Source organism: Malania oleifera, chromosome 6 (assembly GCF_029873635.1).
Source record: "Malania oleifera isolate guangnan ecotype guangnan chromosome 6, ASM2987363v1, whole genome shotgun sequence".
NCBI classification, from domain to species: domain Eukaryota; kingdom Viridiplantae; phylum Streptophyta; class Magnoliopsida; order Santalales; family Ximeniaceae; genus Malania; species Malania oleifera.
In genome coordinates this window covers 17,871,608-17,886,973 of record NC_080422.1, presented here as the reverse complement: position 1 = coordinate 17,886,973, position 15,366 = coordinate 17,871,608, and the positions used below count along the sequence as shown (strand labels likewise).

At 36.5% G+C, this 15,366-nt stretch overlaps 1 protein-coding gene across 1 annotated transcript; it reads left to right on the top strand.

Moving 5' to 3' along the window:
* Positions 1-235: 235 nt before the first annotated feature.
* LOC131158864 (pleiotropic drug resistance protein 1-like) lies at positions 236-8,506 on the top strand. Its single transcript, XM_058113785.1, has 24 exons — positions 236-799; positions 956-1,076; positions 1,186-1,274; positions 1,392-1,476; positions 1,621-1,780; positions 1,890-1,966; positions 2,174-2,227; positions 2,344-2,434; positions 2,531-2,832; positions 2,953-3,234; positions 3,479-3,795; positions 3,943-4,103; positions 4,198-4,301; positions 4,386-4,542; positions 4,621-4,728; positions 4,847-5,007; positions 5,117-5,449; positions 5,918-6,208; positions 6,288-6,371; positions 6,477-6,610; positions 6,767-6,994; positions 7,085-7,256; positions 7,558-7,812; positions 8,006-8,506. The coding sequence occupies exons 1-24, from the start codon at positions 483-485 to the stop codon at positions 8,264-8,266; spliced, it is 4,344 nt and encodes a 1,447-aa protein (XP_057969768.1). The 5' UTR covers positions 236-482; the 3' UTR covers positions 8,267-8,506.
* Positions 8,507-15,366: the final 6,860 nt, after the last annotated feature.

Here is a 15,366-nt window from a genome sequence, read left to right as displayed (position 1 = left end):
TTTTTCGTCAAGGGTCAAAAAAGGGTGGCATAAAACGAACGTCTCCACACAGCATGGAGTTGTCATTTACAATTTATAAACTCATCCAGATCAACTTCCTGCAGGCTTTTGAATTAAAATAGTACCCCGGACTTAGAAAATGTGCACGTTGAACTAGGAAAAAAATTTGTAATGTGATTCCATTGTATAAATATGCGTTCTGCAATTCTCTTTCTCCAATGCTCGATCAGAAAACGTAGCCGAGATAGGAACGGAGAGAAGGCGGCGTGTGTGGGAAAAAAGATAAAGAGCTTTGGATCTCTCTGGGTAGGAGGCTCAGAGGAGATTGATATACATAGACACCCATCTCTGTTTTTGAGCTTTTCCAGCTTTGGAGCTCTGTTTTTGGTTTCTCTGGTTGCATTTTGAAGAGAGATTTTTGGGTTTTGGTCGGTTTTATATTTTAACCGGCGTTGTACGTAGTACCATCTCTCCGGGTTGCAATGGAAGGTGAAATTTATAGAGCTAGCGGGAGTCTGAGAAGGAACAGTTCTTCAATGTGGAGGAACAATGGCGTGGAAGTGTTCTCCAAATCTTCCAGGGAAGAAGACGATGAGGAAGCTCTGAAATGGGCCGCTCTCGAGAAACTTCCCACTTACAATCGATTGAGAAAAGGGTTGCTGATGGCGTCTCGAGGTGGAGCTGATGAAGTTGATGTTAAGGACCTCGGGTTTCAGGAGAAAAAGACTTTGGTTGAGAGGTTAGTTGCCGAAGAAGACAATGAGAAGTTCTTGTTGAAGCTCAAGAATCGAATAGACAGGTGAGTGATGAGTTCGACTCTGCAATTCAAATGTTCACCACATATTCACTTTGCCGAACTCTTTTTTTTTTTTTTTCCTTCTTTTTTCTTGAAGACAATTATGTCCTGTTCTTCTTTTTAGTATGTTCTCATTGATTATTCTTTGATTTTTGACAGAGTTGGAATTGATATTCCAACGATTGAAGTGAGGTTTGAGCATATAAATGTAGGGGCAGAAGCTTTTGTAGGAAGCAGCGCTCTGCCTTCATTTATTAACTACGCCTTCAGCCTGGTGGAGGTAATTCCCTGAAAATAAAGTAGACATCATTAGTAACTTCAGTCTTATATGGTTTCTCTATGTTTTCATTGTCTGCAAAATTATGCTCACTCTGTTTTCTGTTCCAAAGGGTACCTTAATCCAGCTCCATATCCTTCCAAGCAGAAAGAAACAGTTTACCATTCTTCGAGATGTTAGTGGAATCATCAAGCCTCGTCGGTAAGCCAGCAAGCTTGGTTGATTTTCAAGTATCCCTATAAATGTATAGAAAATAAATGCATGGTGATCATATTAACCAGATTATTTTCTCATATTTTTTGTTCATATCATATGCAGAATGACATTGCTCTTAGGTCCTCCAAGTTCTGGAAAGACCACACTGATGTTAGCTTTGGCTGGGAAGCTTGATCCCACTCTAAAGGTTTGTGTTATTTAATTTAAGAAAAAGAATTTTGCCCTTTCTAATAGTCTTCGTAGCTTCATTTATTTTCTGGGTTTGCAAATTTTGGGTACTGTACTAGTTTCATCTCCAATAACTTAAAAACTTTTGCTTCTGTTAAACCAGTTTTCGGGGAGGGTTACTTACAATGGGCATGGCTTGCATGAGTTTGTACCCCAGAGAACTGCTGCCTACATCAGTCAGCATGATCTCCATTTAGGAGAAATGACTGTCAGAGAAACCTTGGCCTTCTCAGCAAGATGCCAGGGGGTTGGATCCCGTTATGGTTCGTCAATTGTATTGCTGATTTTTTTTTTTTCTCGGAAATATGATCAAAGCTCAGTTCAATGATTTATGCATAGCTTAAGATCGTGTATTCTTTTGAAAATATGCAGAGATGTTAGCGGAATTGTCTCGACGAGAAAAAGCAGCAAATATCAAGCCTGATCCTGATATCGATATCTTCATGAAGGTGGGGATATACAATCTTTGAAATCTATTAGAGGGAGTTGGCACTCTTTAGTTATATTTTTTATATGGATAGAACAAAGGGATTCTGATTTTTAGGCATTCGTGAAATTTATAAGTTTTATATGTGAATTTTTAGTTCAAAATCTTCTTTTTTTATTACCAAAGTATTTGAGCTGAGAATTAACCTTTCACATGGTTAATTATGCAGGCAGCAGCAACTGAAGGCGAGGAGACAAACATTGTCACAGATTATATTTTGAAGGTATTATCACTTCAAAAATATTTTGATTGACACTGGAGGGATTTTGACTTTTGAGATGTACCCAGAATCAGATTATATGCATAAAGCTAAAATTTCCTTCCTTATTAAAATTACAGATTTTAGGACTAGATGTCTGTGCAGATACCATGGTGGGGGATGAAATGTTAAGGGGTATATCTGGAGGACAAAGGAAGCGTGTTACAACCGGTAAAACAACTCATTTTCTAACATCAACGCACTTATGATTTTTTTATATTTTACTTAAGCTAACTTTATGGAAAAACTCCATTAATAAAATTACAGGTGAGATGCTGGTTGGACCCGCAAAGGCATTGTTCATGGATGAGATATCAACTGGTTTAGATAGTTCCACAACTTTCCAAATTGTGAATTCACTCAAGCAGTCTGTCCACATTCTCAATGGAACTGCCCTCATCTCCCTCCTCCAGCCTGCACCTGAAACCTACAATCTCTTCGATGACATTATTCTCCTCTCTGATGGCCAGATTGTGTATCAGGGTCCCCGTGAACAAGTGCTTGACTTTTTTGAATTCATGGGCTTCAAATGCCCTGATAGGAAAGGTGTGGCTGACTTCTTGCAAGAAGTAAGTGTTATAGTAGAGTATATTTCTCATCTATTTTATTGGAACAATGTGATTTTCTGATTGTGGGCATTAAATTCTTTGCTTCCTATTTTGTCATCTTAAAATTTAAATTCATTGCAGGTAACATCAAAGAAAGATCAGAAGCAATACTGGGCACGTAGAGACGAGCCTTACCGGTTTGTTACAGTCAAGGAATTTGCTGAAGCCTTCCAGTCATTCCATGTTGGAAAGGCAATTGGAGATGAGTTTGCAACCCCATTTGACAGGACAAAAAACCACCCAGCTGCTTTGACAACCACAAAGTATGGTGTTGGAATGATGGAGCTCTTCAAAGCCTGCTTGTCTCGAGAACTCTTGCTAAAGAAGAGAAACTCATTCATCTACATCTTCAAGCTCTCCCAGGTAGGATTTTCAAAAATTTGCTTATCTTTTAGTTTTGATTACCTCCAAGCTCACTGAGAAATTATACAGGGGATCTCCCCATTCACGTGTCCTTGTGTCTATTTCTGTAATTATACACTTGAAAATGGATCCCTTTTTTATGTTAATGAATTTAGCACCAATTTGTCATATGTCTAACATTTTTCAAACTCATTGTAGCGGACATAACATTGTTATTGACTTCTTACCATATTCATACTTTCAGCTTACGGTAATGGCAATGATTTCAATGACACTCTTCTTTCGCACCAAGATGCACAAAGATTCGGTAGAAGATGGACAAATTTATACGGGTGCTTTGTTTTTCGCTGTGGTTTTGATCATGTTTAATGGATTGGCAGAGATGGCCATGACCATTCAGAAGCTTCCCGTATTTTACAAGCAAAGGGACCTATACTTCTTTCCTGCATGGGCTTATTCTCTCCCATTATGGATCTTCAAGATCCCCATCACGATTCTAGAATCTTCATCTTGGGTATTCTTGAGTTACTATGTCATTGGACTTGATCCAAATGTTGGAAGGTAATAATTGGCAATTTGTTTAATGCCTCAGAAATATTATTCCAGTTTTTGCTTGCAATGCAATTTGCTTAATTCTTCAGAAATATTATTCCAATTTTTGCTTGCAATTTGTTTCAATGACAATACTCATTTCTTTTCCGGCTGCAGATTCTTTAGACAGTTCCTTATACTCGCAGCTGTTAGCCAAATGGCTTCTGGATTATTTCGATTTATTGGAGCAATCGGAAGAAACATGATTATTGCCAACACATTTGGTTCATTCGCACTGCTCGTACTTTTTGCATTGGGCGGTTTTGTCCTGTCACGAGGTATGGCTAGTAACTCATTTTGTATAAGTGAAAAAAGAAAATAAAAGATTATCTTTTCTTCATACTCTAAACCAAAAAAATGTTCTGCACATAGGTGATGTCAAGAAGTGGTGGATATGGGGTTATTGGAGTTCACCTATGATGTATGGGACCAATGGAATATTGGTAAATGAGTTTCTTGGGCACAGTTGGCAGAAGGTATCTTTTTGCACTCTTTGTTTCTGTGTTTCGTGCACATGCTTGTGTGAAAATCAGCTAATGTTTGTATCTTCTAATATCAAGGTTCTTCCGGATTCTCCGAAACCACTAGGAGTTAGAGTCCTGGAATCTCGCGGGTTCTTCCCTGATTCATACTGGTATTGGCTTGCACTAGGAGCACTGGTCGGGTTTGTGTTTCTATTCAATTTCCTTTTCGCCATGGCTCTCACCTTTCTCAACCGTGGGTATCTCTAAATTCTCTGATTTATGACTGCCAACAGTTTGAGCGTATGTATTAATATCCTGCAACATTGTGCAGCATATGAAAAGCCTACTGCAGTTATTCCTGAAGAAGCTCAAGAAGAGCATAGAACTGGAGAATCAGTTTCTCAAGGGACAAGCTCTGCTGCTGGAACCGTCTCTGGAGGTGATGATCTTCTTATGTGATATGTTTAAGACTGTTATTTCTTTATATCTTTTTTTTTGCCAATTACATATTACTGACCGTTTTCTCTGCCAAAATTATTATTTACCTGCTGATAAAGGAGATGAAATTAGGAGGAGCAGCGTCTCGTCTGGGTCTGCATCTGCAAGGACGGAAGCTATTGCTGAGGCTAGTCATAACAAGAAGAAGGGAATGGTTCTTCCTTTTGCGCCACATTCTATTACCTTCGATGAAATTAGATATTCTGTTGACATGCCACAGGTAACTCCGTGGTTTAACTATTGATACCTTTAAAGACAAAATATTGGTTGTGGTGTTGTATGCCACAAGGTTACGAGAACTAATTTTCTGTTTTGGATTGAACTTCCAGGAAATGAAAAACCAGGGTGTCCTTGAAGATAGATTGGAGCTTCTGAAGGGAATTAGTGGTGCTTTCAGGCCTGGTGTCCTTACAGCTTTAATGGGTGTTAGTGGAGCTGGTAAGACCACTCTGATGGATGTTCTGGCTGGTAGAAAAACAGGCGGATATATCGACGGGAACATCACAATTTCTGGGTACCCAAAGAAGCAGGAAACATTTGCTCGAATTTCTGGTTACTGCGAGCAAAATGACATACACTCTCCTCAAGTGACTGTCTACGAGGCCTTGGTTTACTCAGCTTGGCTTCGGTTACCTCCTGATGTCAATTCTGAAACCAGAAAGGTTGGTACATGTGAAATTGTGTTCTCCTTCTGAGTGTCCTCATTCAATTTAGAGCTGTAAATAATGCTAGAGCAACACAGAAGTTAGTTTACTGAACTCTTTAGTTGGCCCTTACTGCTGTCATCCTTTATCAATTTCAGATGGCTTGAATTGTTCTAAACTCCTATCATGTCCCTTGCAGTTTTTTGGTTAACATGTTTCTTTCATATTAACAAGCATTAAGCAGATCATAGAAGCCTTGGTTTATAATTGGTGTTTTAATGTGCTTGAAGGAATCAATTTTACAATTAACGTGCTCAGTAGCTTGCTCCCCATCCAAACTCAAAGCTCCTGTGTAGCTTTTCTTATGAATTAAAGATATGATAGAAGAGTACATGAGTCATTAGTGGTCACAATTTTTACCTGTCATCTTTTCTTTTTCTTCTGTGTTCTCTTGAAAAAGGGTTTTATTCTGAATATTGGTTGCAGATGTTCATCGAGGAAGTCATGCAACTTGTGGAATTGGAAGTGTTGAGGGATGCCTTAGTTGGGTTGCCTGGTGTGAACGGTCTCTCAACCGAGCAGCGGAAAAGGCTGACCATTGCAGTTGAGCTAGTGGCCAACCCTTCTATCATATTCATGGATGAGCCAACATCAGGGCTGGATGCAAGAGCTGCCGCAATTGTAATGAGAACAGTTAGGAACACCGTGGACACAGGAAGAACAGTTGTGTGCACCATCCATCAGCCTAGCATTGACATTTTTGAAGCATTTGATGAGGTTAGATATATAGAAGGATTAAATGAATCTTATGGGTTTTCTTATGTACAAATCTTGAAACATTGAACATGGCTTGCAGCTATTCCTAATGAAACGAGGAGGAGAGTCAATTTATGTGGGACCACTGGGTCGGCTCTCTTGCCATCTCATTAAATATTTTGAGGTGAGAGTTGATCGAGAGTTAAAAATTACAGATACCAAACACTTCATTTCAAGTTCTAATTCATTTTTAGTACTTGCTAATACATATTTAACTGCTTTTATCAAGGCAATCGAAGGAGTCAGTAAAATAAAGGATGGATATAATCCAGCGACCTGGATGTTGGAAGTTACAACTATATCTCAAGAAATTATTTTGGGAGTAAATTTTGCTGAGTTGTACAGAAATTCTGAAGTATACAGGTTTGTCCAAGTAAAAATGCACTTGCCTATGTAATGAAGTCGGGTTATGAGCAACAGATATATCAATGCATGTTTTCTTAATAATGAAAAATGTCGAAAGAAACTTTTGGTGGCTTTGTAGCTTGAGTTATTCTTAACATATGGCATATATTTCAGGAGAAACAAAGCCATGATTGAAGAATTGAGCAAACCTGCTCCTGGTTCGAAAGATCTCTACTTTCCTACTCAATTCTCGCAACCTTTCTTCACACAATGTATGGCTTGCCTGTGGAAACAACGTTTGTCATATTGGCGCAACCCGCCATACACTGCAGTAAGGTTTCTCTTCACAACCTTCATCGCTCTGATGTTCGGGACAATGTTTTGGGACCTTGGTGGCAAGACGTAAGTCACATCCACAAAATCTAGAATTAATATGCATTCACGCCTGTCTCTATCCCCACTTTATTTACTTCCTTGTGTTCTATACTACAGAGAAAAGACACAGGATCTGATTAATGCAATGGGTTCAATGTATGCTGCGGTTCTCTTCCTTGGTATTCAGAATGCCTCATCCGTGCAGCCAGTAGTGGCTGTTGAACGGACAGTCTTCTACAGAGAAAAAGCTGCTGGAATGTATTCACCTTTGCCTTATGCCTTTGCTCAGGTGAAAAATATTTTGCAGTCGTTGCAATTTGTGCATATTTTTCATTTTACAATAATAATATAAAAATGAGAAGTGGTATCCCATGAGCCATGGTATGACCTTTTTTCCAGACCGAATTAACCCCATATATCTCTGATGTTTATTATTGAGAATTTACAATCATGGTAAAGTCTTGAGTAAAGAATGCAAACCCACTAATGTTGTTCTGTGGCCTATCATTAGGAATTTAAGCAGGTTTACACACTGCACATACAATTTATTCTATGCATGTTCTTGAATAACTTTTCTTTGTGCGTTACAGGTTGCTGTTGAAATCCCATACATCTTTGCACAAGCTGCGGTATATGGGCTTATAGTGTATGCAATGATTGGATTTGAATGGACTGCAGCTAAATTCTTCTGGTATCTGTTCTACATGTACTTCACATTTTTGTACTTCACCTTCTATGGCATGATGGCTATAGCTGTCACACCGAACCAGAACATTGCTTCAATAGTTTCTGCTGCATTCTATGGACTGTGGAATCTCTTCTCCGGATTTATAATTCCAAGACCGGTGAGTTTTGGCTACCCTTTGGCCTCAGATTTGAATTTGTGTGGATTTGGATAGAACATAATATAACTGTATGGCTTCTTCTTTTTTTAATTCACGCAAAACCAAGTCTTCTGGGCCCCTGAACCCATGATTAATGCTTTCAAAATGCCTTACTGATGACCAACCATTAAATGTATTTCCTGATGAATCGCAGAAAATGCCTGTGTGGTGGAGATGGTACTACTGGGGGTGTCCTGTGGCTTGGACCTTGTATGGCTTAGTTGTTTCACAGTACGGAGATCTGACAGACACACTAGTTGACAGGAATCAATCAGTAGAGGAGTATATAAGAGATTATTTCGGGTTCAAGCATGATTTTCTTGGTGTTGTTGCAACTGTGGTTGTCGGGTTTACGGTGCTCTTCGCACTTATATTTGCCTTCTCCATAAAGGCATTCAACTTCCAAAGGCGATAAGAGGCAAAGTTATTTGGAGCACAACCAGGGTTTGTAATGAACATCATCATCTTGGACTTCATTTATTATGACGAAAATTGGGATTTGTATTCAAAAAGAGAAAGTTAAATTTCTTGTTGCTGGTAGCAACTTGGTATTAGCAGCACTGCAATGCTAAGGAGCTGTTTCTTATTCTAGTATTATGTTTTTCTCTTTTTGGTCAATTTTTTGTGTAATAAGAAAGTTCAAGCAATTTGCTCATGGTTGGTTGCAATCTATTGACATGTTCATTTCTGCTATCCCACCACTGGGTTGGGCTGAGCCAACTGTTGGAAAAAATGATCATAACATGTGCAAAAGTTGGGATGGTATACAGTTGAGATTAACCCCATGTTTGTGTCGGGGATTATGTGAGAGAAAAAGAAAAAGAAATAAAAAGAGGAAAAAAATGGAAATCAAAATTTCTTTGTATTTTTTCTCAATCTAAAATATGATTAAAAATGGAAACCTATTCAAATAAGATCGAAAATTAAGCTGACTTCACACTTTTCCCTTATTTCTTGGAGGATTATGTCAGTGGTGTCCAAATATTTGGGCAGTTTTTGACAAAATTAAATTTAGTTTTATGGCAACAATTTTAAGCTGTTAATGTTGGATTTATTTCTCTAGTTCATGAATTTAATTTATTGTCAATTAGTGTTTGTGATGGTATTTGATTGGGTTGGACGTTACCTCTCTAGTTGCCCATTAGCAAAACTCAAGCGAAAGTCATTTTTTATCCAATAAAACAAAGGCCAATTTGAACACATGAAAAAGTTAAGATAAAAAGAAGAAAAAACAACTAAGGTGGTCGACCGGCCACATTGGGTGGTTTTCATGATTCTTAGTATGCATGATACATGAATGTGTATTCATGTTTTTGTTTTGATTTGTTATATTTTCAATGTCATTCCATGTAGTTGATCATGTTTTAGTGGTTTTAGAATGATTATCTTTCAATCCCATGAAAGGAAGTATGCCAGAATATTGAGAAGTTGCATGGATCTTCATTTTTGTATTGCAAGCCGTCCACTGACCCCTCAGTTTTTGAAAAGTAGCAGTTGGGGCTAGTTGGCAGTTAACCAACCCTCTGCAAGTGGTTGATAAAAAAAATTATTGTAAAAACAAATAGAGAAAATGTTGCAGTACAAAAAACGCTTCAAGACACGTTACGATGTCATTTTTCTTAAAACGTTGACTGCCCACACCAAATTGGTGTGTATTGAGTCAGCAAATGCGTTTTTAGGATACAATGAAGCGCAGAATATAATTTGACATCAGTTTGCATTATATGCAAATGAAAAAACCTAATCACAAACACACATAGAAGAATCTGAACAAATTTCTAAAATTCTCATTCTGCACAAAATAGAACCTATAATTGAAGAAGATATAATTTGTGAAAACCTTATAAGAGAAAGAGAAGGAGAGAGCGATTTAATATTTTCTGTAGGACTCTTGGAATTAATTATGTCTTTAAATAGACAAAATTATGCATATTCCCAATAGTTACAAAGGTGATTATTTGAATAAACCGTTACATTTGTTCAAAACAACCAGTTAAATAATTATTTTATTAACTACCACTTGCCAGATTAAAATCTGACCGTTAAATTATTTTTACGGTTCATATCACACCACTTGATCTTATAAAAAATATAAGATTAATTTTAAGTCGTTCGATCATGATCAACGATCACGATCTCGCAACGATACAAGCGTGTAAAGTGTTAAGTGCTTGTGCGCCAAGTAAATGCGCCACCAACACCCTACAACCCACGCCACACACGTGCGTGCGTATGTGTACGTGTGTGGACGATGCGAAGTACCATCGTAGGGTGCACTGTAGAGTACACACTAGTCCTATCTCTTAGCCAACTTTAACAGAATATTCCACCTTATCATTTATTAATGACTTTTCCTTTTTCACTCTTTCTAATGTGGGACAAACCCACATAACATAAAATGCTTCTCATAAATGCTTTAGAGAATATAGAAATGGAAGACTTTGAAAACCCATAAAATCGATTATTTTAGAAAATATTTCAATAGTGGTCGACTGCTAAATCCTGAAAGTGCACTTTTTTTTTCACATTTATTTTGATTTTTGCCCGAATTTTTCAAGTTTGTGAGTCTCTACACTCGTTAGAGTGTTGTTGGTTGAATTTGCTTATTATTGATGATGGTTTTCATAGTTTCTTCTATTAAAAAAAAAGCCAAAATTTTCTCTGAATAATGAAGATGCAAGCATCAAGTTCAAGATTTTCATGAGAATGGGTATTTAGAATTTATGTATTTGCATATTTTATATGATATAGCTAGAAGCTCAAAATATACCCTACATATGCATCTTATGAAAACCTTTTACGGTTAAACATGGACTTAAAGACCTTATTTCAAAACCCAGAAAATGTTTTATGAAGAAGTAAAGCAAGAGAGCAAAATTGATTTTGAAAACTAAACTGAAAATTTTGAAGTTGGTCTGCCCAGACGACTGAGGTGTACCCTCAGAAGTCTGAAGATGCAACCTTAGACGACTGAAGTTTTACTTCAGACGTCTAAAGAATTTTCTCAGAAGACTAAAGATTTAGTTCAGTCATCTAAAGAATTATCTGTTGAAACAAAGAACAGGTAGAACACCCTCAGAAGACTGAACCTTCAGTTTAGTCGTCTGAGCTGGGACTTCAAAAGACTGAACCTACAGTTTAGTCGTCTAATCCTGTGTCCAAACTATATTTTTTAGTGTTTTAAGAAACTTTAGAAGACTGAACCTAAAAGTTCATGTTGACCTTATGAGTCATACCCGATTTTGATAATGACAAATACTCAGGTATTTAATATCTGCCGAGTTGATGCGCAGGTTTACATTGACTATATCATATTGATGGCATGCAACAACTTGAAGAAGAATGAAGACCTTGACATATTTACTTCTCGTATTTTTATATTCAGGTCTGTAATATTTAAATTCAAAATGGTTTGTAATAATCTGCATATCATGCATAATAGGAATTGATAAGCTCAAGACCGTAGAGTGACCTTAGGGAGCACCCTTCGGTCGACCGACGCCAAGCTTTTGGAACTAACTCAAAAACCTTAGAATGACCCTAGGTCCTTACCCTTACACTTAGGACAGTTCCCATAATCACTTATATTATCAAGGGAAACAATTGAATTGAAATAGGACATAAAGGGCCAAAATTGTGAGGTTTCGGATGACCGAATCCCTGGTGTTCAAAACACCTCAAGCGACCAAACCCTTGACCAATTAGAAGGTTGACTTGGTTTTGGCGACCAAACCAATTTGATCGTAGTGTCCTCGAGCAATCGAACCGCTATTTTGACTTTTTCCACCAACTCGACAGTCTGAATTTCACGTTCAAATTTTCCTCAGGCTACCGAACACATGAGTTCAGAAGACTGAACTCAGGACCAGATGACCAAACTGTGGTCTTTTGAAATCGCCTTTGGTTCAGCAGACCGAACCCTTTTTCAGGCACCTGAATGTTCAAAAATGGCTTTTTTTTGTTGTGTCTGTTCGATAGACTAAACTTCAGGTTAGGTGCCTGAAACTCTCAGGTTGCACAATTTTTCACCGCGGTTAAAAGGGGTTAAATGAGGTTAATTTTCTTAAACAATTTTAAAATAAATTTAATAATGACCCCTAGGTCCTTAACAGTCATAATTTAGCCCTCTTCTATATATATATAGGGGTTCATTTGCAAGGATTAGTATAAGATTAGAAAAATAGATTAAGAAAAATTCTCTGAAAAATCCTAAGCCCTCTTATACAAACCTCATACACTCTAATACTTCCATTCTTTTGAGAAATCAATGCCATGTGAGTGTTTGTTAATTGTTCTATATTGCTAAAAACCCTCACTTGCTCTTGTGCTTGTGATTTTTATTTAAGAGTTAAGCAAAGGAGTTTTCCTCTTGATTTGATTTGATAAATCTTTGGTTAGGAAAATTCTTAGAGCTAAGTGGGTCTTTGCATTATCATCGCAAGACTTATTAGAGCTTGTATGTGCAAAAATATTTTTACAAGCTCTTACTTGAATATTTCTTTGTACTTTGATATTGAGAAAATTATTTTTGAGATATTCTAAATTTCCATTGGTACAAATCCTTGAAACACAAAACCTTGATTGAAATTTATCTTAGTTTCAAAAATTAGCTTGTTAATACACTTTTGTGCTTGATTGCACATTGATATTAGATTGAGTGTTTTTGCACACGTATTGCACCGAGCTTATAGTTCCTATTTGTTTAAGGTGCATTGATTAGTGCTTGTGCTTAGTGGTACATATCAGCATGTGTAAGAAGCATTTGGTTATACGAAAATTTTTATATATTTTTTGTATTCCAGACGTGGGTCTGAAGAGGGAGACTAGCCCTATTGAATAGTCCCGGATTGGCTTGGACCCAGTTAGGAAAGATAGGTGCACCATCCTGGTAAGGTGCGGTCGTAGGTTGAGGTCAGCCCCATAAATTAACCTGGTTGTAACCGGTGTCGCTCCACCCAATAAGTAAGTATTAGTGGAATCCTAGGGCTTGTGAACTAGAGGTGGGGATGTAGGCACAATTGGCCGAACCCCAATAACATATCATGTGTGTACTTTGCTTTTCCATAATTTATTTTACACACGTGTATGTTATTTTATGAATGTTGCGCATGATTTAATTTTCACATATTATCTGCGCATTTGGGTTTATGTGTATATAGAAAGACCATAAGTTGTGAAATACTACTGTTGGATTAGCTAAACCTAGGAATAAACTTTAAATACCCAATTCACCCCCTCCCCTCTTGGGAATACACCAAAGTTAACAGCTCAGTCGATTGAACCTACGGAAACTTAAAATTTTGAACTTTAGCGAGAAAACACGCGGCTTATTTACCTAATCAAATTGATCCAATGGTTAAGACTTAACCTAAGACCGAGATTACTTATAAAAAAAAAAACCTCTAAACCGTAGTGCCTCACTTTTTGCATAAGATTGAGAGACTTGAACATGCTGCTGAACCATTGCCTGCACTCCAACTGATTCACATATGTTTTTGGGCGTTTGCTATGTTGATCATAATGATATTCACGCACGTATTCTGAAATCAATGGTGGTATTAAGGTTTGAGTATTTTGAGCATTTAAATCCAATTTTTTGTTTCCCACATTCATTATTTTAATATATTTCTTGGGAGCATAAATTAATATTTCGGTATTGTATATTGATTGATTGAATAAATATTTGAGAAAGTTATTTTTGAAATAACTAAATCTTTGAGATATTTTAAAACTATTTTTTTATTCAAATATTTGTTATTTGGGTATTTGATTAGAAATTCTAAGAGCTTCTTGAAACATATTTTTGAAGAATATTTTTAAAGTAGTGTTTAAATCTTTGCAAAATATTCAAAGTCATATTTATTCAAAGATTTGATATTTATGAATTATTTGATAGCAAGAACTTAGATCTTCATAACATTCAAAACTATATTTTTAAAAGATCACATTTGGTGTTCTTGCATCTAGTAAGTTGAACTAAATCCCTAAGTTCTCCAAAGCATCTACTTATGTAATTATTTTTGGAGATATTGATTTAATTATAGTTTTGTGAAGCATATCATTCATATAACGATTTCATCATTGCATTCATACTAAACTTCAAATTTTTATCATATGGATATGTGTTAGGATTTCTATTGTACTCACTAACTTTGTGTAGAAGCAATATTGAGTGTTTTTGCAGAAATTGTAACTTCTATATTGTAATCACGGTTCAGACTGTAAATTGGATTTGAGGAGAAAGTTATATGTCTTGTAAGCAGCAGAGTATGAGGAAGTTGTACCGCTTGTAAGTAGCGGATTGTAAGGGAAGCTCCATCCCGATTAAAGGAGCAGAGATTTAGTGGAATCCTTGAGTAGGATGCTCAAGGCGAGAATGTAGGCCGGGTTGGCTAAATTTCGTAAAATTGTGTTTGCCTTTTCTCTTCCTTTAACTTTTTAATTTCCACTTGCATTTCACTATCAGTTTTTGCATGTTTGTCTGTTGATTAATATTACATGCACTTGATAATTAATTAGGTATAATTGAGTTTATTGAGAAAATTATTTGAATTAATTTCAGATGTCTATGATTATTTTGTTAAACGTTGAAATAAGGATTAAGCAGTAAAATAAACTTAAATAATTTTGAAATACCTAATTCACCCCACTCTTGGGATAACACTGTAATTCACAGTGACGATTTTGAATTTTCGTCACTTTTAGTGCCTTATTAGTGATGGTTTAGAGAACTGTTACTAATAGTTCTTTTATTTTAAAAAAATAAAATAAATTTATTTCACAGCATTAGTGACGGTTTTGCACATTCGTTACTATTAGTCCATTATTAGTAACAATATAGAGAACCGTCACTAATAGTTCTTTTATTTAAAAAAAAAATTATTTCACAGTAGTAGTGACGGTTTTGGATGTTCATCACTATTAGTTTTGTTAGTTTTACCATGATCCCAAAAGGGGGTGAATTGGTATTTTTAAAATTTAAGCTCTAGGTAAATCTCCTAACAGCAGTATATTCACAACCCTATGGACAATCTAGTGCAAGTAATGTAAATCAATTGTAATATGTACCAGTAATTAAATAAAACAATCTAATTAGCAGTACAAGCACTAGAAAGTAGTAAAGTAAGAGTGACATGCAAAAATGTTATCGAGGTTCGGCCAACTGCCTACGTCCCTGCGTTGGCTAACAAGCACAAGGATTACCACTATAATTGCTCACTTAAATGGGTAAAGCGGCACCTAAACAAACCAGGTCAATTAGTACAAAGCTGACCTTAATCTTTACAACAAATCCTTACCGGACTAGATTACCGCCCCCTCAGGCCACGTCTGGAAATACAACAGTATTCTCTCAAACAAATGGTACAATGATTATATTTTTACGTAAAGCAGATATGTACCCAAATATGCGCATTCACATACACATAAATGATATGGATATAGTGTAAGGTCAGTGATGTAAATTTTGTGCAATCAACACTCAATACAATATGATCAGTATGATACACAAGAGTG